The sequence below is a fragment of the Artemia sp. Qi Xiang Cuo genome, chromosome 18 (assembly GCF_049724085.1).
Source record: "Artemia sp. Qi Xiang Cuo chromosome 18, ASM4972408v1, whole genome shotgun sequence".
Taxonomy (NCBI): Eukaryota; Metazoa; Arthropoda; class Branchiopoda; order Anostraca; family Artemiidae; genus Artemia; species Artemia sp. Qi Xiang Cuo.
This window is the reverse complement of record NC_142811.1, coordinates 33,478,259-33,499,166: the sequence shown is the minus strand read 5'-3', so window position 1 is coordinate 33,499,166 and position 20,908 is coordinate 33,478,259. Positions and strand designations below refer to the sequence as shown.

General features: G+C 35.5%; 1 protein-coding gene across 1 annotated transcript in view; it reads right to left on the bottom strand.

Moving 5' to 3' along the window:
- Positions 1–20,908, bottom strand: part of Acadvl (Acyl-CoA dehydrogenase very long chain) — a 54,280-nt gene that overhangs the window by 9,820 nt on the left and 23,552 nt on the right. The window contains exons 3-7 of the mRNA XM_089104669.1: positions 13,063–13,281; positions 8,446–8,701; positions 6,542–6,717; positions 4,579–4,842; positions 1,961–2,129 (exon numbers count right to left, since the gene is read on the bottom strand). Of these exons, the coding sequence (XP_088960795.1) occupies positions 1,961–2,129; positions 4,579–4,842; positions 6,542–6,717; positions 8,446–8,701; positions 13,063–13,281 (1,084 nt within the window). The remainder of the gene's footprint in view (positions 1–1,960; positions 2,130–4,578; positions 4,843–6,541; positions 6,718–8,445; positions 8,702–13,062; positions 13,282–20,908) is intronic.

Here is a 20,908-nt window from a genome sequence, read left to right as displayed (position 1 = left end):
CGAAAACATAGCGACTAGCGGTTTATTTTATCTGTAATGAAGGGGACAAAGGTATTTTTCATATCTAGAGGCAAAGCGGTGAATAAAGGACAAGATATGAACGGGTTCAAAGACAGTCCGAGGCGAGCAGAATCTGGGCGGGGAGTGTCTTTTTGGGAAAATGTTTTCCGTGCGAGGATATGCTATTTCATTTTTTTACGGAGGCACAACCTAAATGTCCTGTGCTCAAATGTTTATAATCCGACCTATTCTATAAGAAAAGAGTATGGAACCTTAACTTCATTAAAAATTATTCACAGGGCTCTTTTTTGAATGGATTCGAGTTTTGTTATTCTTCGCGGGAGATGCCTGGTTGCCAAACTGGATAAGCCTATTCAAGATCCGGGCCGAAAAATGGTGGTGACTGAAGGACAGATGGGTCTTATCGTCCTTGCTTTTCTTTTTTTATTGGGGGGGGGGGGGAAACAAACTAAGTCAAAGTTCTTCATTGTGATCAGATTGCCTAACGTCCTAGACAACTTTTTAACCGTTTAATAAAGAAGACTAATGGCTTACCATCAGATAATTCCTGGCATCAAAAACTTGCCACATAATTAAATTGGTCAATTTTAATCAGGGTCTACATGCAATAGAAATTAGGTTTCAGCAATTAATATTTTAAATTTAAATTTAGACATTCGTTTTGACTCAATAGAGCATCATAGACCTTGAACTACAAAATAGTAGGTAAAAAAAAAAAAAAAAAAAAAAAAAAAAAAAAAAAAAAAAAAAAAAAAAAACTATCAAGCCTTAAAATGGTATAGATGTAAATATAGTCGTAAGCTACGCTCACTCCAAAATGAGTGAATGGTGGAAAGCTAAAAAGCAAGGCGGTACTTGTATTATAAGTATATCATAGGTTAGTTTTTTTTTGTCTAAAGTAATTCTACGAGAGAACAAATCATACGACCCAATGGTTATGTTGAGCTAAGCAATAAAAGATTCAAGTCAAATACCAACCACTGATAAACAAACAAGCTTCACATGGTACATCCACTTAAACAAAGGTTAAAACTGTAAAACAGCATATTTCCGTGTTTCAATGAAGAGTTTGATCAATGAAAAAAATAAATAAAAAATCACATTTTCAAGCCCACAACTATAAGTTTTCTGTTTTTTTTTCTTAAGCTTCCAAAAATTTTGACGAATTTACTCTGTAAATAAAAAAAGCAGAGATTTTCGACTATAATTCATGGGACATCCTTTTTTTGTTGTCTGAGAAATTTCCTCGAAGACAGATGTAAATGGACAGTGGCTCACGTTAAAATTGTGGTGTACAACATGGCCAATAATGAACATGCATAAAATGTCGCTCTGGCTCCTCATCACATTTTTTTTTTAAGAACACGTTTGTTGGCAGTAAATGAGAACACTCACGCCGTACATAAAGGTCTATTCACAATGACATTTTTACTAATATCAGGACTTAGCTAAGGCCAATTTCAGCCAACCGCAATTTTGCACCCAATCAAACAATTATATGAAAAATCTGATTGGCCTATCAGAAAATTATAATCTTATTGGCTCAAATGAACGCGAACTAAATCTCGAGATTAGTAAAATCTTTTGGTGAATGGGCCTAAGTGGTATCTACAAAAACTACTTGTAATTAGTCACCATGAACAGATCCTTTTGGTTGGAGCTCTTATTGTAGTGGGATAAGGGTAGTTTCCGTTAGTGAAAAGTTACTAAAATGCTTTTTAAAATGTACATGCCTACATGGTGTTTTCATATTTCAAGCAACATTTCAAAAAATCTTTCTGTCGAGATTTGAGCTATAGTACTATCATTATAAGGATTAACTCTATATTCAGTTAAAAATAGTTGCCAAGTAGTAAAAAGTCAAAAAGTTGATTAAATTTTAGTCTTGGCGATTACGACTTCCTACATTTAAGAATATATAAATTTAGAGTAAAAATACCTGTCAGAGCAACAAATAGCCGAAGGATATCATTGGTGCCTTCAAAAATTCGGAAAATTCGAAGATCTCGCATAACCTTTTCGATACCATTGGATTTCATAAAGCCATTTCCACCTAGAACTTGGATTGCTTCGTCGACAACATTCCAAGCTGCTTCTGATGCAAATACCTTTAAAAAACCTTTTTTTTAAAAAATTTTTTTGATGCATTTTATATATTTCTAATGCTAATTGGCAACAGCAAAGTATGATGGAGGTGACTATCATAATGAGCATGTAATAATAGGCGTTATTAAGTATTATAATGGGGACATAAAATCCTAATCATTGTCTAGTATATGACGAACAAACTGTTTTCCTAAACAAATAAAAGAGGCTTTACCCGAAGATTAAACTTTTAAAACGCACGAAAGAAACAAGACACCCTGGAGAGGAGTGGGGCTGTCCCCACCTAAATGCCTTGCTATCTAAGGCTGCTGTGTTCAGGCTTTAGCTATGAGGGCTGCAACTACCTAAACCTCCGCTCCTTTTTTTAAAGTTTTGAGCTGAAAGATAGGCATGTTGCACTTTGTTTTCAATATGTAAAGGGTTCTCAGTCTCAGTGCATGTCCGAGCTAAGTCTAAGCTGTAGACAAACTCAGTTTAAAAACAAGCTGAGTCCTGACTGGTGCAAAAAATATAAGTCTTGACTTGGTTAATATACAAGCTAAGCCTAGGCTGCTCTTAGTCTCCTCTCCCCTAATCCATTTTCTTTAGAAAGGTAGGCAAGTAGCACCTTTTTCAAATCACCAATATGCAATATTTCTCAATCTGTGTGATTGGAATCATGAAGTGGTGGCACCCCCTCCCCCTGCACCCCATTTAGAACCAAAATGGGGCAGTGGTACAAAAGGGGTTCCGCCTTTTTCAAAAATGAGGAAATTTTCTCAAGCTCGTAGCTTTTGATGGGCAGCAATAAACTTAATAAATCTTGTATATTTGGAATCAGCATATAACGTCAATTCTTTTGATGTATATATTTGATGTCAAAATTCTGTTTTTTAGAGTTTAGGCTACTATCGAGATATTCCGCGACACACAAAGAAAATATAACTTCACTAACCGCAGTCTCACAAATCGCACAGTAAACGGACGGAGCACAAACTCGAACTGAGCTATGGAAGGGTCCCGATACACGTGCTGTCTCAAGGACAACAGCGTAGGGTTACCATATTGCTTGCAATAACACCAGTTCCATTACTTTTTACCCCACTTCGTATATGACTGGAGACATGGAGTTAGTCCATGGCCCCTACAAAACCACCATCGATCACCACCTTTTCAGCATAACGGTAGGCAGATTTGTTTTTAATCAGACCGGTTTTAAACTTACGCCCCTTCTCCGACACTTGCATGAAAGTTCATAAAATAGCTTGTAGTTTGTGAGAAAACTACCTCCCCGTTCACCCTGAGTATTTCCATGTAAAGACCATTAAAAAGCTATTGCGCACAACTGCGGCTGATGGAGGGTTTCGACTGAATAGTTAAACTTTGCGTAAAACTTAAATTGCTAACCATCATTTCAGTGCTTAAGCTGAAAAGCTTAAAAAGAAATTTATAAATACTCCTACAGTTGAAACTTTATTCAATTATGTGAATTAATAACGAACAGAAATCAACTTTTAAAATGTTTAAAAAAACTTTTCGACTGGTTAATAGCGATATAAAAACAATATAAAATAAATAGAAATAAGTCAGACAACAAATCAAACTAAAAACAATTTGAAGCCTAAAACGAACAGGAATTAAAATGAATAATCAATTGAAACACATAAAGAACAGAAATTCAAATGAACAATGAGCTTGACACTTAAAACATACATAAATAACCACAGATAGCGAAGCTGTTGCCCCCCGGGTTCAGCCTGCTACAGCAATCTTGAATTTAAGTAGCAATCAATTGATTGGAGGATGCAAGTGCATCGCTCTTATCTGAAGTAATTCCTGTTTGTTCCTTATTTAATATCAGTACCTTTTTAACTTCTGTCCTTTTTTAGTTTAACTTAATTCATTTTAATTACTATTTGTTTCGGTTTCACTTTTTCACTCATAGTAGCTTCTGCTCATTTTCGGTTTCACTTACTATGGTAGTTTATGACGGCCAGTCGCAAGTTTCAATATCGCTCTTCATTTTTAAGAATCCTTTTAGGAAAACCTTCTTTTGAAATTAATTTCTGTTCGTTTATAGTTGGCATATTTGTGTTATGTGCCAATTTGTTTAAATCTCATTCCAGTTTTATTTGTAGCACTATACTTCGAATTTGGCCATACATTTCCAAAACAATTTAAAAACGTCCAATCATGATAGTCGTAGAGAATGGCCTTTTCATTAGGCACTATCAAAAAAAAAAAAAAAAAAAATCTCGCAGTTCTCCTATAGGAGGTCTGTCGTTCTCCTGTTCGTTTCCTAGCGGGGCTACCATTCTAAATAATAACTTACACAAACTTGTCACCTTAGAATTATAAATTATTATCCTTATTATAACTTTTGTTTAAGAACAGTAATGTCGGCATTTCAGTTCCTTACAGACGGCGTCATTGATTGAAAAAAAAAAAAAACAACAACAACAAAAGACTTACCTTACTAATAGCAGCTTCAACTTGGAAATCAGTCGATCCTTTATCCATGTTGGCACTAATCATATAAGCCATAGATTCTGTTACATAATGAAGCATTGCCATGCGAGCTAGTTTTTCTTGGATTGAGCCAAACGAACTGATAACTCGTCCAAACTGGGATCTCTGTGTTGCATGGTCAATGGCTTTTCTTGTGGCAGCTCGCATAGTGCCGGATAGAGCAGCAGCCATACCAAAACGTCCGTTGTTTAGAATATGCATAGCAACCTATAAACGAAATAAGCACTGTAATTTTCAGTGATTATGGAAAGCACTGAAAAAAAAAAGAATTTCAGTTCAAGGAAGTTTCTTTATGCGTCCAATGCGAATTTTTCCACTGATTTCAAAAATTCATCCAGAGTTTCAATTACCTAACGTTTTGGCGTAATAAATTGTGTTATGGAAGCACTGTTTTGAGTTTATCCTATTTTTGTTCCTATGCGGCCCATTCCAGTTTAACCTGTTTTTTTTTTCAGAACATAAATTTTCATTGAGACATCATATTTTTAAATTTTGAGGGCCTGACAACTACGGCATTATCGATAAAAAAAAAAAAAAAATAAATAATCAAAGTGCCTAAAGTGCCCTCCTGCAAGACTTGTTGTCAAAGTTGAACAATAATACATAACGTTGCCCTAGCAAAATTGATTACATTTATTTTAAATGATACCCACATTTTCTTGAAATTTGGGTGTTTTGGATGGAAACTTTTCTTACGCCGTTTCGTGTCAACGGTTCCAAAGTATAACAGAATTTCTTTCAATAGTAACCAAAGTGAATCATATAATGATAGCTCTGAAACCTTTTGACTGAACTTGTGGAGGTTCAGGCAAAAAAAAAGTTTCAAAAATATATGAATGATAGGAGTTTCAGACAAAAATAACATGTACAAAAAATAGTTATAGAATGTTTAAATCAGAATCATAAGTCTATGGTCATAGGCCTTAGGTTGCTATGAACAAATTTCGTTTGTTTCAAGTTTATAAATTAATAATTTCTTCTAGCAGCAATTACACTTAGCGAACATACGGAAACACCAGTCCAAAAAACTTAAAGGATATCAAGCCTCATAAAAGGCTATCAGAAACAAATTTCTGAAAATAACCCAACAAAAATTAAACTAGATTTACAGTGGCTATACATCATGAAGTGGTGCAGCTACCTTTGAACGGCTTCACGGACACTCCAGCTGTCAACCCATTGAAACTTCACATATCCTATGCTTCAAGAATAATTTTTTTTCTTCAATTTAGTTTAAAAAAAGAAAGAAAACGAGTTTTACAAAAAATAATTTTTTCAAAGAAAAGTAAAGAGCAATCAAAACCTAAGAGTAGCAGAAATAGAATCATACAATAGTTAAACATTTCGTGATAGCGAGCTGTAAGTAAGGAACACCTCGACTTGACAGTAACTGAAACTCAAAAGAAAGGAGTTTTCAATAACAATAGAGCAATCAGAAGAATTGGCTCTTTGTGATGATGTCAAATGTATAAAATTCATCAAGTTTGAAGTTACCCATCAAAAGCAAGAGAAAAATTTCCTGCATTCAGAAAAGATTAAAAGGAGGAAAACCTAAGCCGGGAAGCGATCTTGACGCAGATTACACCATCAAATGCTGATGATTACACCATCAAAACCTCAATTTGAAGGTTTCAAGCTCCTATATATTAAGTTTTGTTTACATTTTAGTACATTTACAAAACAAGGAGGCGAGGAGGGCTTGCTATCATGCCTTCCAATATCGATATTTTTATTATACGTCCTTGAATTTCTTAAGTTTTCAGTATAATTTACCCAATTCCCATTTTTAAAATTGCCCCCCCCCCCAAAAAAAATTCCTGTAAAATAAATTAATGTACAGATGACACTGGTCTATTCTTTTCTAGTTCCATCTTATCTACTTTGATTTTTTTACCCAAAGACCTACCTTGAATCCTTGTCCAACTTCACCAAGGACATTCTCAACTGGCACCATGCAATCTTCAAAATAAACTTCCGCTGTGTTTGAACATTTGATACCCATTTTTTTCTCAGCAGGCCCAGATGTAACACCACCAAATGATCGTTCAACAATAAAAGCAGTTACTTTGTCTTTTGTCTCACCTAATACAGAAACCACTTCATAGTTTGTAACAGCTTTCTTTCTTTTTGAAAGAAAGCTACAGAAACATATTTTAAAGAAACACACAAGGAAGGGGTTCAATTCCCATTACACCTTAAATTAAAATAAAAGACAAATCGAGATATCTAGTATCAAGCACCGAATTTCAGCTTGCAATTACGTGGACGTTAAAAGTCCTTTAAAAAGTTAAAATTTTATAGAAAAAACAAAGTTTGGGAAATGACCGTAAGCAATTCAAATTGATTCCATACAGTTTGTAAGAATAGAGCCCCGTACAGAGGGAGTACGATTTACTATAGTTTACTAGAGATTTTGAAGAATTCCCTTCTTATTTTTTAACTCTTTTCTAAAAAGTCTCATAAAATTTTTTTTGTTTGCTTGTGTTTACAAGTTTTGTCGTATTAGGCACAATAACAAGACTGTCAGAAAAAAATAGCCATACACATAAATAACTGATCTTAGAGACCTCGAACAACAATGGCAAAACATTAAATAAAGTGATTGTAACAGTCAATGTAAAATATTTATAAAAACAGACTATAGTAGAAAAAATAAAATAGCATAAAGCAAATTCCTGAATGCAGCAATTATGATTAATAAAGGTAAATCAAAGGGGGATAAAGGCATAACAAAGCTTAAATCTTATTCAGCTTAAAATTATTCAGATTTTTTATCTTCATAACATTGAAAAATAAAAAGTTTGCTCAATTAATAAGGTGAATTTGTTTTTCTGGATAAATAGTTGGTAATGAGTCAGCATCTATTTTTCCACTTCAAAATCATCCTCCCTCGGATGTAAAACTCTTGTGCTGGTCCTTTTCCAATTTTCAAAGCACTTCCGGAAGGTACTTTGTAGCATTGCCTTGAGTTTTTTCAGCAAAAAACAGTGGCAAATTGCAGTCATTTCAACAGTTTTGGAAGAATAAAGTCGGAAAGAGTGAAGTTTTTGCGTATAATGGATGAGGCATGACAATAATAGTTTTTGGGTAAAAAATCACTGATGTGTAACAATGTTCATGCAACAGTACTTTAGGTCGTAATCAGTTCTTAACGATTCTATTCATTGTCTGAATACTTTCATTGGTGTTGATGTGCTGGGGCCTCCAAAGCGGGCATGGTCCTTAATTGTGAAGAGCTTGGTACCATTTATACGTACTTTTCTTGCTTAGAGTAGATTTGCCTAGACACACTAAATATACAAAAAGACTATCTTGCCAAAACATTTTAGGGATTAGTTTACCAACATAAAAAAAAAGAAGTCATAAGTACCTTAATAAATTTGTGACCTATCTTAAAAGTCAAAAGTAATTTAATAAATTTTGTTATAAGTATCGTAATAAAATATTTGAAAAAAAAACCCAGTGCACTTTCTCTTTATGTTTTCGTATTTTAACGACTGATATTTCTACTTCCAGCTTCAGTGTATTCCATTCTCATAGTAGCCAGCTTTTGGTTCCTTTTTTAAAAGCTATTTATTGTTGAAACAGAAATTCAGTCTTTTTTAGTGTGCGAGTCATTCCTTAGTCATTCATCCAAAAAGAATTGTCTGTATTTTTTTTTTAAGCAACAAGTAATGTTTAGTTTAAAGATTTGTCTATGTTTTATCGTGAAACCCCAGGGGTGGAACGTTCAAATTTGGCGGCATGGCTTTTGTCACGTGTTTGTTCAAAAGTCCAAAAAGAAAAGAGATTGAACGAAATTAAGCTTACCAGTAGCAGGGTCGGTGACGGGAGTTTGTGCAAAGACAGTGAACACTTCTGCAAGACCACCATTACTAATCCAAATCTTACTACCATTGAGGATATAGTTCTTGCCATCTGGTGACAACACTGCTTTAGTTCTAATACTTCCAGCATCTGAGCCACTGGCTGGCTCTGTTAAAGCAAATGCAGCAAATTGTTCTCCAGATGCAACTTTAGGAAGGTATTTCTCTTTCTGTTCTTTATTTCCGAATAGAGTGATACCCTGAAATAAGTAAAGGAATTCTTTTCATTTAAGCTCCCGAAGTACACCGTTTAGGGGGAGAAAACAAGAAAATTTTACGCCATTAATTTTGCTGAATTTGTTCACAACATAAGAAGTGTCGATGATAACCATTAAGTTTATGAAAGGTGCTTTTATCTTATCAGAGGCAACGCTATAGCGATAACTATAGTAAAGGCCATACGGCTCCAGTGTTTTATTATTATTATTTTTTTCCCCAGAGACACTTCAAAAGGAGGGGTTCGTCGTAAAAACTTTAAAGGGGGCTTTTTCGATTGGAAATCGAGAGTTTTAGTGCCCCTTTTAAGGGTAAAAAGTGATTGGAAGGCAACAAACACCCCTTCCACGCCCACCATTTCCCCAAACACACCCAATCAAAATTTTAAGATAGATATTTTTGAGGAAGAAACTCCCCCACAGCCCTCAGGGCAATGGTTGTAAGTTATGCCCTGTGGGCATATAAGCTTTTTATAGAAAACTTTGTCGTAGAAACTTCAGAAAGGGCTCATTCGATTGGAAATTCAAAGGGCTAGTACCCTTTTTAATAGTCAAAAGTGATTGGAGGGCAAATAACCCCCCTCTCACGCCACCTTTTCCCCAAATACATCCCATCATAACTTTGAGATTGCCATTGTTCAAAGTATTTGGAAGTTTTTGACATTATGTTTTTGAGGATGACAACCCCCACAGCCGTTAGGGCAAGGGTTTTAAGCTACGCCCTTGGGACATATATGCGTCATAAAGAAAGCGTTGTAGTAGAAACTTCAAAAAGAGTTCATTCGGTTGGATATTTAAATAACTAGTGCCCTTTTTAATAGTCGGCAACTAACAGCAACTAACACCTCTTCCACACCCACCCTTTCCCCAAAAACATCCAATCAAAATATTGATGTAGCCATTTTGTTCAAAGTAGTTGAAAGTTCTGGAAATTATATTTTTAAGCATGACACTCGCCCTCCCCCCCCCCAAGCTCTTCAGGGCAAGGGTTATAAGTTATACCCTGGGGGTATATATGGTTCTCATGGAAGGAATATTGGTATAAACTTCAGAAAGGGCTCATTTGATTGGAAATTGAAAGTTCAAGTTCACTCTTTAAGCGTCAAAAGATATTAGAGGGTAACCAGCCCCACCCCATGCCCTTTTTCCCAAATGCATTCAATAAAAAATTCGAGATAGCTATTTTGTTAAAAATAGTTCACAGATCATATAACAAAAACACTGGTATCGACAAAGCCCCCCAGGGCCCGGGGGCAGGCGTTGTAAGTTCTGCCCTGGGGGTATATATGGTTCTTATGGAAGGGATACTCGTAAAAACTTCAGAGAGGGCTAATTTAATTTGAAATTGAAATTTCTAGTTCAGTTTTAGAGAGTCTAAAGAGATTGGAGGGCAACTAGCCCCCCCCCCCACGCCCCTCTTTTCCCGAATGCATTTAAAAAAAATTTTGAGACAAACATTAAGTTAAAAATTGTTCAAATTTCAGATAACAAAAACTCAGGTGTCGACACACCCCCTCAGGGCCCGGGGGCAGAGTTTGTAAACTATGTCCTGGAGCATATATGGTTCTTATGAAAGGGATACTTGTATAAACTTCAGAGAGGGCCCATTTGATTGGAAAATGAAAGTTCAAGTTCACGTTTTAATATTCAAAAGAGATCCGAGGGGAACTAGCCCCCCCATGCCTTCTTTTTCCAAACCCCTCTTATGAAAATTTTTAGATAGACAGTTTGTTAAAAAAAAAAGTTCAAAGATCGGATAAGAAAAACTCCGGTGTCAATACAGCCCCCCCGGGCCCGGGAGAAGGCATTCTAAGTTATGCCCTAAGGGCTTGTATGGTTCTTATGAAAGGGATGCTCGTATAAAATTCATAGAGGACTCATTTGATTGGAAATTGAAAGTTCTAGTTCACTTTTTAAGAGTCAAGAGATTTAAGGGAAACTAGCCTCCCCCCATGCCCTTTTTTCCCCAATCCCATCCGTTACAAATTTTGAGATAGCCAGTTTTTTTTTAAAAATTATTCAATAATTAGATAACAAAACTTCGGTGTCAACACAACCCCCCAGGGCCCAGGGGGTAGGCTTTGTAAGCGTTGTCCTGGGGGCGTGTATAGTTCTTATGAAAGGGATGCTCGTATAAATTTCAGAGAGGGTCATTTGATTGGAAATCGAAAGTTCGAGCTCACTTTAATAGTCAAAAGAGATCCGAGGGCAACTAGCCCCCCCCCCCCCATGCCTTCTTTTTCTAAACCCATCTGATGAAAATTTTGAGATAGACATTTTGTTAAAAAAAAATTGTTCAAAGATCGGATAAGAAAAACTCCGGTGTCAATACAGCCCCCCAGGGCCTGGGAGAAGGCGTTCTAAGTTATGCCCTAGAGGAAGGTAGGGTTCTTATAAATGGGATGCTCCCTTAAACTTCATAGAGGGCTCATTTGATTGGACGCTGAAAGTTCTAGTTGACATTTTAAGAGTCAAGAGATTTAAGGAAAACTAGCCCCCCCCCATGCCCTTTTTTCCCCAATCCCATCCGTTACAAATTTTGAGATAGCCAGTTTTTTAAAAGTTTTTCAAAAATTAGATAACAAAAGCTCCGGTGTCAACACAACCCCCCTGGGCCAAGGGGGTAGGCGTTGTAAGTGTTGTGGGCTCATTCAAATGAGGGCTCATTTGATTGGAAATTGAAAGTTGTAGTTCACGTTTTAATAGTCAAAAGAGATTCGAGGGGAACTAGCCCCCCCCCCCCCTATGCCTTCTTTTTACAAACCCATCTGATGAAAATTTTTAGATAGACATTTTGTAAAAAAAAAAAATCGTTCAAAGATCGGATAAGAAAAACTCCGGTGTCAATACAGCCCCCCACGGCCTGGGAGAAGGCGTTCTAAGTTATGCCCTAAGGGCGTGTATGGTTTTTATGAAAAGGATGCTTGTATAAACTTCAAAGAGGGCTCATTTGATTGGAAATTGAAAGTTCTAGTTCGCTTTTTAAGAGTCAAAAGATATCCGAGGGCGACAAGCCCCCCCACACACTCTTTTTTCCCCAAGTCTACCAAATAAAATTTTTAAAATAGCAATTTCATTAAAAATAATTCAAAGGTCAGATAAGAAAAACTCCAGTGTCGACGCAACCCCCATGGCCCGGAGGCAGCCGTTGTAAGTAATGCTCTGGGGTATATATCGTTTTTATGGAAGGGATGCTTGCATAAACTTCTGATAGGGTTCATTGGATTGGAAAATGAAAGTTCTTGTTCACTTTTTAAGAGTCAAAAGAGATTGGAGGGCAACTAGTTCCCCCCCATGCCCTAAATGCATCAGATAAAAACTTTGAGATAGACATTTTGTTAAAAATAGTTCAAAGTTCAGATAACAAAAACTCTGTTGTCAGCAAAGCCCCTCCAGGGCCCGAAGGTAGGCGTTGTAAGTTATGCCCTGGGGACATATATGGTTGTTTTGGAAGGGATGCTAGTATAAACTGCATAGAGGGCTCATTTGATTGGAAATTGAAAGCTGTAATTCACTTTTTAAGATTAAGAAAACCAGATAAAACCCAATATAACCAGATAAAAGAAATTATTTAGCTTTCCATCTTATCTCCATATGATCGGCCTGATAAACAACGGCTTCTTTGAAGACACCTTTAGAGGTCACATGTGGCCAGCAGAGATACTTCTGATATACAGAAACGACTACTCCCAGGCACCAAAGGCGGCCAAAACTTTTGCATTGCCCTAAGTACTGACAAACCATCATAAGCAGACAAAATAGTATCAATCGACCTCCAACTTTTACAATTCAAAGCTGCTGCATTCGCTACCATTTACAAAACACTCAGAAAATGTCTTAAATTTAACTGCATGTCCCAGTCTAATCTACACGCTATGCTTTGTGTGCGTTCCTTTACAAGCTACTTAGTAGAAGTATCAGGGATTTTGTTTTTGGACATCATCAGGATGTGTCTAAAAAGCCACCAAACCGGCCTTTCAACAAACATAAACACAAACCATGAGACATAAGGAGACAAAAAAAAAGAAAAAGAAAAAAGTAATTATATAATGCCATTGAATCAGAGATGTCCCATTTATTACCTACACTCATACTTTCGGGACCTGTAGAATTGGACAATACGAATAGAACTCACAAAAAAAAATCTACACATAACTAGGTTATATTTGTACCAATGAGCTAAATTTTTTTAACAACGGAAGAAAAAGAACCAAGGCTTCAAATTTGAAGGAAAACTTTTGTTTACAGTTTCTCAAATCGAAACAAAAGCCCTATTTTGACATAGTCCACAATAAACTAAATTTTCTGCTTATCAGGTCAATATTGACTATGATTACATGGCTTACCTTGAAACCAATTGACTGATGCGCTCCAAGAACAATGCCAATGCCAAGATCATATTCACCAACAACTTGTACTAATCTGGCATACTGAGTGTTGTTCAAGCCAACTCCGCCTAGCTCTTGCGGGACTTGAAGTCCAAATGCTCCCAATTCACGAAGGCCTTGAAGGGTTTCGGGTGGAACCTCAGCAAGTTCATCATTCACAGCAGCATCATTCACCTCCTTAAAGGGAGAAACACTTTTTATAACTTACTTTATATTTCAGAACCTGGTAAGCAAAATCAATGTGTTTGACATAATAATTTTCGAATAGTATTAATATTCATTTTCCTCGTTTTTCTTTGAAAAAAAAAAGATGAGAAAAAAATTAAAAAAGTGAAAAAAGTCAAGTTTCGACAGTTAGAGCTTTTACCTACAAAAAAACCTTAAATTGTATCTACTACTGACAGAAGAATGAATCCATCGTGGTCACAGCAAGGATAAGCCACATTCAAGTTTCCTTTATAGATGTCTTCAAAAAAACTTTTCCATTTGTATATTTTTATCTGCAATTCAAAGAGAAATTTTCAAATGGAACTGTTAGCGGGAGCTCAGCAACAAGGTTAATCTAAGCAGCATTAGGTTGAAATGTAATATAAATATCTGAAAAAATGCTCGAAGCATAGACACAAATTTAAAACATCCGAATAACAGAAAAAACTAGCACAAAATAAATGGTTACTATGCATTATTCAACAGGTTTAGATGTACCAAATATCAAGTATTTTCTTTTCTTTTTGCAAAAGTAAGAAGGTTTGAATTTGCAACGAAATTTTTGAGGAGCTTGCTCAGACGATTCAATTGGAACTCACATTTATCAACAAGCAACAAGATAACACAAGTAATAATAGAACATATTTTCACGTTCGCCCATGTATTTCACCAGGAAAAGCCTAAATAAACAAAGACTCTATGAAGCTGGGTAGGTGCTTTATTAAAAACAGAAAATATTTAATTAGTTCTTTCATCTTCGTTAAACAAGCGATTTACTTGAATTTGCTTTAGCGCTTTTTGTTTCCAGATTACTACCAAAATTGTAATCCAATTGCAGGTCTTACAACGGGGGAGGGCGTGGGCTGCACGAGTCCACACTGTCAAGACATATAGCCACCAAAGTCATCAAGAAGTGCGGCTTCATGATCTGGAAACAAAATTTGTAAACTTGGTTCTCATCTTTGTTTGTTCGAGTGCGCTTTTCTCTATCCCTGTAAAAAGTATTCCTCAATTCGTCCAAATTCTTCTACATCTATCTACCCCTTCTGTGTAGGAGCGGGGAAGCTTTCCTGAAAATTAATATCTTATTTTTCGTTTTAACCACTCACTGTCCTTACTTTCTTTATTAGACAAAGCTTCATTTTTGAAAATTACCTGAGTAACTTCAATGATTTTTTTTGTTTAAACGACCTTTGTCGCAGGTAAAAAGCTACTCCCAAGAGTAAATACAAAGCCTAAGTCCAATTTATTGTTGTTGACTGAAGTCCAAAGTTATAATTGATTGGATAAAATCCAGCAATTTTAGGCAATCTTTATTCGTAATTTGATGTGTGAGTCACATCAAATTAAACCAATAGTCCCCAATACCAATGCACCGATAAAGACAGTATTGTTGAAGAATTTAAACAGGTGTATTTGAAACAAGTATTCAACTACCTTCATCTATTTCTGAATATGCCCTTAACTACATTTTCTTAGGCGTACTTGAAGTATGTACTTAAATACGTTTGTCTGTATTGGGAATACAAAATACTTTTGGAATACATATATCTTTACTAAATGCACCATTTATTTACGACCCTTTCTTGTCTCTGCTAAATATCACCACTTGCCACTGATTTGGTCTAGGGGATTATAAAATTTGACGAGTTTCAAATCAAAAATTTAAACGGAATAAAAATGCGCCGTTTTGCCGACTATTCGTGATGTCTTTAACACCCAGAAATTCTACAAAAGGGATGTTACTGCATATTACTAGAGGTACTCAGACAAAGAGCTGAAATGGAACCTTTGATCTGCCGGCCATTTTCACTTGTATATCATGGTAACTGAATTAGTACTTGAAAAGGCTACAACCTTGTACTTCCTATCAGCCTATTGACAAAATGGGATTGATTCAATGTGAATTTCAAGATTGTAACCATTTCAGAAACCAGCGAGCTAACAACACATTATATAAATTTTGGGTTGAGTAGTTTAGGCATATTGGTAGGTTGAGAAAGTGGATTGATACTCGAAAAGCCTGACGGCTTCAAAGTTTTAGTTGAATAAATTGGAAACTACTCTTGATTGGAATCTGGATCCCAATAGAGAAATAGTGGGAGAGTAGCTTTATTTTCTAAAATAGCACAGGGTGGAATTCAACTTATGATGCTGTAAGGCTATTCGAAGTAATCCATAAAACAGGTAAATGACGATATAGAGTATGATGAGCTAAGGCGCCGAGAATAGAAAGCACTGAAATTGAGCTGTTGGCTAAACATTTAAAAGTTTGTAAAGTTTAAGATAACTTGCAAGGTGAGAAAACTGCTTCTTCGCCACACCATTGAAAGTCTTAATAGGATTGAATAAGAAGCTGGTAGAAATGAAACGTGGTCGTGCTCCGAAATATACAAGCACTCTTGAGGAAACAATCATAGCTGGGCTTAAGACTTTTTTTTAAGCCTTTTCTCACTAGACATCAATGATGTCACCTCTAAGGAGTTCGCCACTGCCGGTGGCATTAATAATAACAACAATACTTATTTATTATCCAATTACATCCGAGAAGAATAAATGGTGAAGTAAAACATTAAAAAAAAGTGCAAAAAACAAAAATCACAGCTTATGAAACGATCCGATAAAACCATAAGGTGACAAGCCCCAATACGCCATGTCTGGCAGATGAAACTTATAAACTATTTCTTTATTCAAATACCAAAGAGGAAGATGAAGCAGAAATAGAGCAAGAGAAATAAGAAGATCGAATGTCAGTGCTGTGTTTTTTCTTAAACATAGGATAAAGGCCAGAGAGGTAAAGAATGGAATGATCAGAAAAAGTAGAACAAAGCTTGCCAAAGGCAATACGATTATATTTACCCTTATTGGCTACAATTTTAGAGTAGCCAATCTGAATTTTGTGACGCGGACAGCACGGAGGTACTCATCCAGATTTCGAAACAAGACGGGTTTCTGAAGATAAAAAAAATCCTGCTGATTGACTCAATACTGACGGAGATGAGAATACATGTTACAGGCCAAAACAGAACCACCGACGAACCAAAAAAAACAAAACCAAAAAGCGCTGATATTTTCTCATTCATGGAAGTCAAGACGCGGACCTTAGAACCGGGTGAGCGGAGCAACTCGTCTCTGAAATCAGATTCATTGTGATCCATAGACGATAGACACAAACACGTACTTTCTATCCAACACCGTCCCTTACTGTCAAAAGTTTCCGTGTTTGCATTTAAATACTTCTTCAGAATGTTTTGAACATAACTGTATAGGACGGATGTAAGAAGAAAAACTATTACGTAGCTTGCAAAAAGCTACGATGGCCATTCCTGCGACTTATTGTATAGTTTATTCAACCGAAATTTATCTGAAGACCCCCCCCTCCCTCTTACACACACACACAAAACAAATCCTATACACCACCCCCCCCCAGTTAGACCTGTTTCTTCCCAAATTGATTTCCATGGATTTTCTGCTGTTTTGAGTTTACTAGAATTTCTTCTTCTTAAGCAGTGCCCAAATACCGAGCAAATCCTTGAATCAATTTTGAAATTTCAACACTGTTGATCTTTACGTCTATCAGATTCAGGATTCTGAGACTTCGAGACTCGGTCCAAAACTGGATTTGGCATCCTGAACGTGGCTTTGCAAGTACTTTCTACGTTTGAAAGGTAAAGAAGTTACATTGCCAATCAAACAGTTCGTTGTAACGAACTGTAAGTAAGGAGTGACCCCGCTCAATATTAACCGAAACTATAAAAATCGGAATTTTTTTACCAGTAGATACATCAAAAGAATCAGATTTTAATTCTGATTTCAAAAATATAATTTTCATCACGTTTAATCTTACCCATCAAAAGTTGAGTGCCTGAGAAAATTCGGCTGATTTTCAAAAAAAAGGGGAAAGACCCCCTAAAAGTTATAGAACCTTAATGAAATTCAAACCATCATATTCAGCGTATCAGAGAACCCTACTGCAGAGGTTTCAAGCTCCTATCTACAAAAATGTGGAATTTTGCATTTTTTGCCAGAAGAAAGATCACGGGTGCGTGTTTATTTGTTGTTTTCTTTTTTTTCCCCAGGGGTAATTGTATTGACCCAGTGGTCCTAGAATATCGTAAGAGGGCTCATTGGAACAGAAATTATAAGTTCTAGTTCCATTTTTAAGTGACCAAAAAAATGGAGGGCAACTAGGCCCCCTCCCATTCTTATTTTTATCTCAAAGTCACCCAATTAAAATTTTCAGATAGCCATTGTGTTCAACATAGTCAAAAACCTAATAAATATGTCTTTTAAGATGACTTAATCCCCCACAGTTCCCAGGGGAAGGGCTGCAAGTTATGAACTTTGCCCATTGCTTACATATTGTATTGGTTATTGGAAAGTATACAGACATTTTCAGGAAGAATTTTTTTCTGGTGGGGGGGGGGAGGAGGGGGTTACTCGGGAGAATCTTTCCGTAGAGGATGTTTCTTTGGGGTAAGGGACATTTCTATGAAGGGGGTGCCAGATTTCGAAGCATTATTTAAAAAACGATCAGAAATTAAATAAAAAAAAACAAGTACTTTCAACTGAAAGTAAGAAGCATCATTAGAACTTAAAATGAACAGAAATTATTACGTATATGAGGGGGTTCTCCCCCAAGTCAATACCTCGCTCTTTACGCTACAGTTTTTTTTTTAGTGCTTTCAAAGGAGCAATGTATTCTAATTAAACGGCCTTTATGATTCAGGGGTGTGTTAATTAAAATTTTTTTTTTAATTTTAACGTAAAGATCGTGTCATTTACTAAGGGTAGAACCCCATCATATACGCAATAACATATGCGTAATAAAAAAAAACAATAAAAAAAAAACAAGCGATACGGCTCAATAGTAAGCGAAACTTTTAAAAACGTAACTTTGATGTAAATAATTGTATCAAAAGAATGGGTAACAAAAGAAAAATGGGTAAAAAAAGAAAAAAAAAATGTATAAAAAGAAATTTTTTTTTCAAAAAAAAAAAAAAAAAATGCTGATTCTAAATATATTAATTTTATTAATTTTATTATTAATCATCAAAGGCTACGAGCCTCAGAAAACTCACCTGATTTTTTTAAAGAGGGGGAAACATCCCCTAAAAGTGAAAAATTTTTAATGAAAATCACACCGTCAGATTCAGCGTATCAGAAAACCCTATAACATAGGTTTCAAACTCATATCTGTAAAAATCTGCAACTTTGTATTTTTTGCCAGAAGCAAAATATACGAATATAGAAGTTCGTTACGTAAGTTAATTTGTAAATTACGTCAGAACCAAATTTAGAGACAGCCATTTAGCAAAAGAAAAGTAAAATAAAAAAAACAAGTTTTTTAAACTGAAAGTAAGGAGCGACATTAAAACTTAAAACGAACAGAAATTATTCCGTATATGAAAGGGGCTGTCCCCTCCTCAACGCCTCGCTCTTTACGCTAAAGTTTGACTCTGTCTCACAACTTTATTTTTTAAAACAATAAAAAACTTTAGCGTAAAGAGCGAGGCGTTGAGGAGGGGACAGCCCCTTTCATATACGGAATAATTTCTGTTCGTTTTAAGTTTTAATGTCGCTCCTTACTTTCAGTTTAAAAAACTCGTTTTTTTATTTAATTGTTTCAAAAGGGAAGCATGATTTTATAACATTCTCAAAAGTGTTAAATCCCGTTTCATTGTTAAAAAAAAATCCTAACGAAGACGCCACTTTATTAAGTCTACGTGTTTAGTGATTTTGGGGGATTTTTTTTCTTAAAGAAGTGTTAGACCATCCTAGTCAAACCCTGATGAGCATCTCAGACCTCTTCCTAAAAAAATCCTAAGGAACGCGACTTAAAGGGTACTGAGTTAGGGGTACATAAAATCAACAAAATAACAAATTTGGGCGTAATATTAGTGTGATGATTTAACTTAAGAAAACAAATTGTATGTAGGCTACATTTTGTCATAGTTAAAGAAAAAATAATGTAATCTTATTATTATACGTAACATACAAAATTTAGCTTACTATTGGAATTGTCTACAGGACAGGATTAGTCAAAAATCAATGAGATTTTCAATAAAAAAGAAATTAAAGTTTGGTGACAGTTATCCCCTGATTAAAAAAAACAACAATTTTTCTTTATTTGCTTAAAATAGATAACACGGAAGACTAAATCATTGATAAAGAAACCTTTTGAATAGAGTACAGTACAATCGTAAACAGAACAGTCAAGGATTACATCAAACTTATTCTATAGATAACAGGCATAAGGCATCAATTTAACTAATCGCTGGTAATTCAAAAATTCCACAAACCATCATTATTTGCCGAACTAGATAGTGCTACAGGGAAGGCTGCCCTCTTGAAGGTTGACCCCCCTGTTGAACTCAAGTGGGAGTTAAACTGCACGGTAGTGAGGATAAATACATGTCTACAGGTCACATGGTGCATTTTATCACAGAGCAGCACATTTTGAGTTTTTTTCTTTGTTACTTAAATCTGATTAATTTTTAGAACAATGTAAAATTTATAGAAATTGTTCAACAGTGAACTGGATATCCTTTTTACAAGTTAAAGCTGAATCGCTTGCTGGGAAATGATTCCACTAGATGGATTACTACAGACATCACAAAAAACTACGCAGTTTCAAAAAGGGATAACACAGTTTCAAAACAGATTACAAAAAAAAATACAAGTTACAATATTATACACATCAACATTATATATATATATATATATATATATATATATATATATATATATATATATATATATATATATATATATATATATATATATATATATATATATATATATATGTTGGCCAATTGGCCTTTATATATTTCTACCATAACAGCTATGTTGTCCAGCGTCAAAATCCCTTTTAATCTACTGTGCACGAGTGTTTTTTCGCCACAAGCCAGAGTGCAACTGAATGTTTATTACCTTCACTTAGTTAAGTGGATGAAACAAGCTGAGAATGTGAGTAGATTGTATCTATTGAATTCTATAGAAGCTCTACACCTTTTCAAAGAGAGTCAGTACTCCCTCACATGGTATACACTACAGTTTCACGTGCACATTGTAAAAAGTGACCAATCCTTTTATACCTATAAAGTGGTCAAACATGTTTTGAGAGTATGGTTGAGATTGTATAAGACAATCAGACTGGTTATTGATATATATTTAAATTGCACATGGAATTTCACATGGTATACACTTCAGTTTCACGGGCACATTGTAAAAACCGAGCAGTACGAGCGGGGATTCCCCAATGGTTCCTGAAGTCTAGCTTGTTACACAAGTTTTCTTCAACTTCACATCTTCAACCGGAAAGGTTTTTGAGAATACAACCATAAAGCGAACAGTTAAAGTGGAGGTCTCCTCCTGGCTCCTGAAGTCTGGCTAGATAGACAAGTTTTTTTCAACTCCATGTTTTACACCAGAATAGTTTTTGAGACAACACCCATTTTTTAGGACCAATCAGAGAAGGAGTGGAGGTTATTCCATATACGATAACTTGATCGGTAATTGGATTCAAATAAAAAGGAGTGATTTTCATTCGTCCTTGAGATTTTGTATAAAATGCTCATGCGTTAAAATAAAATTT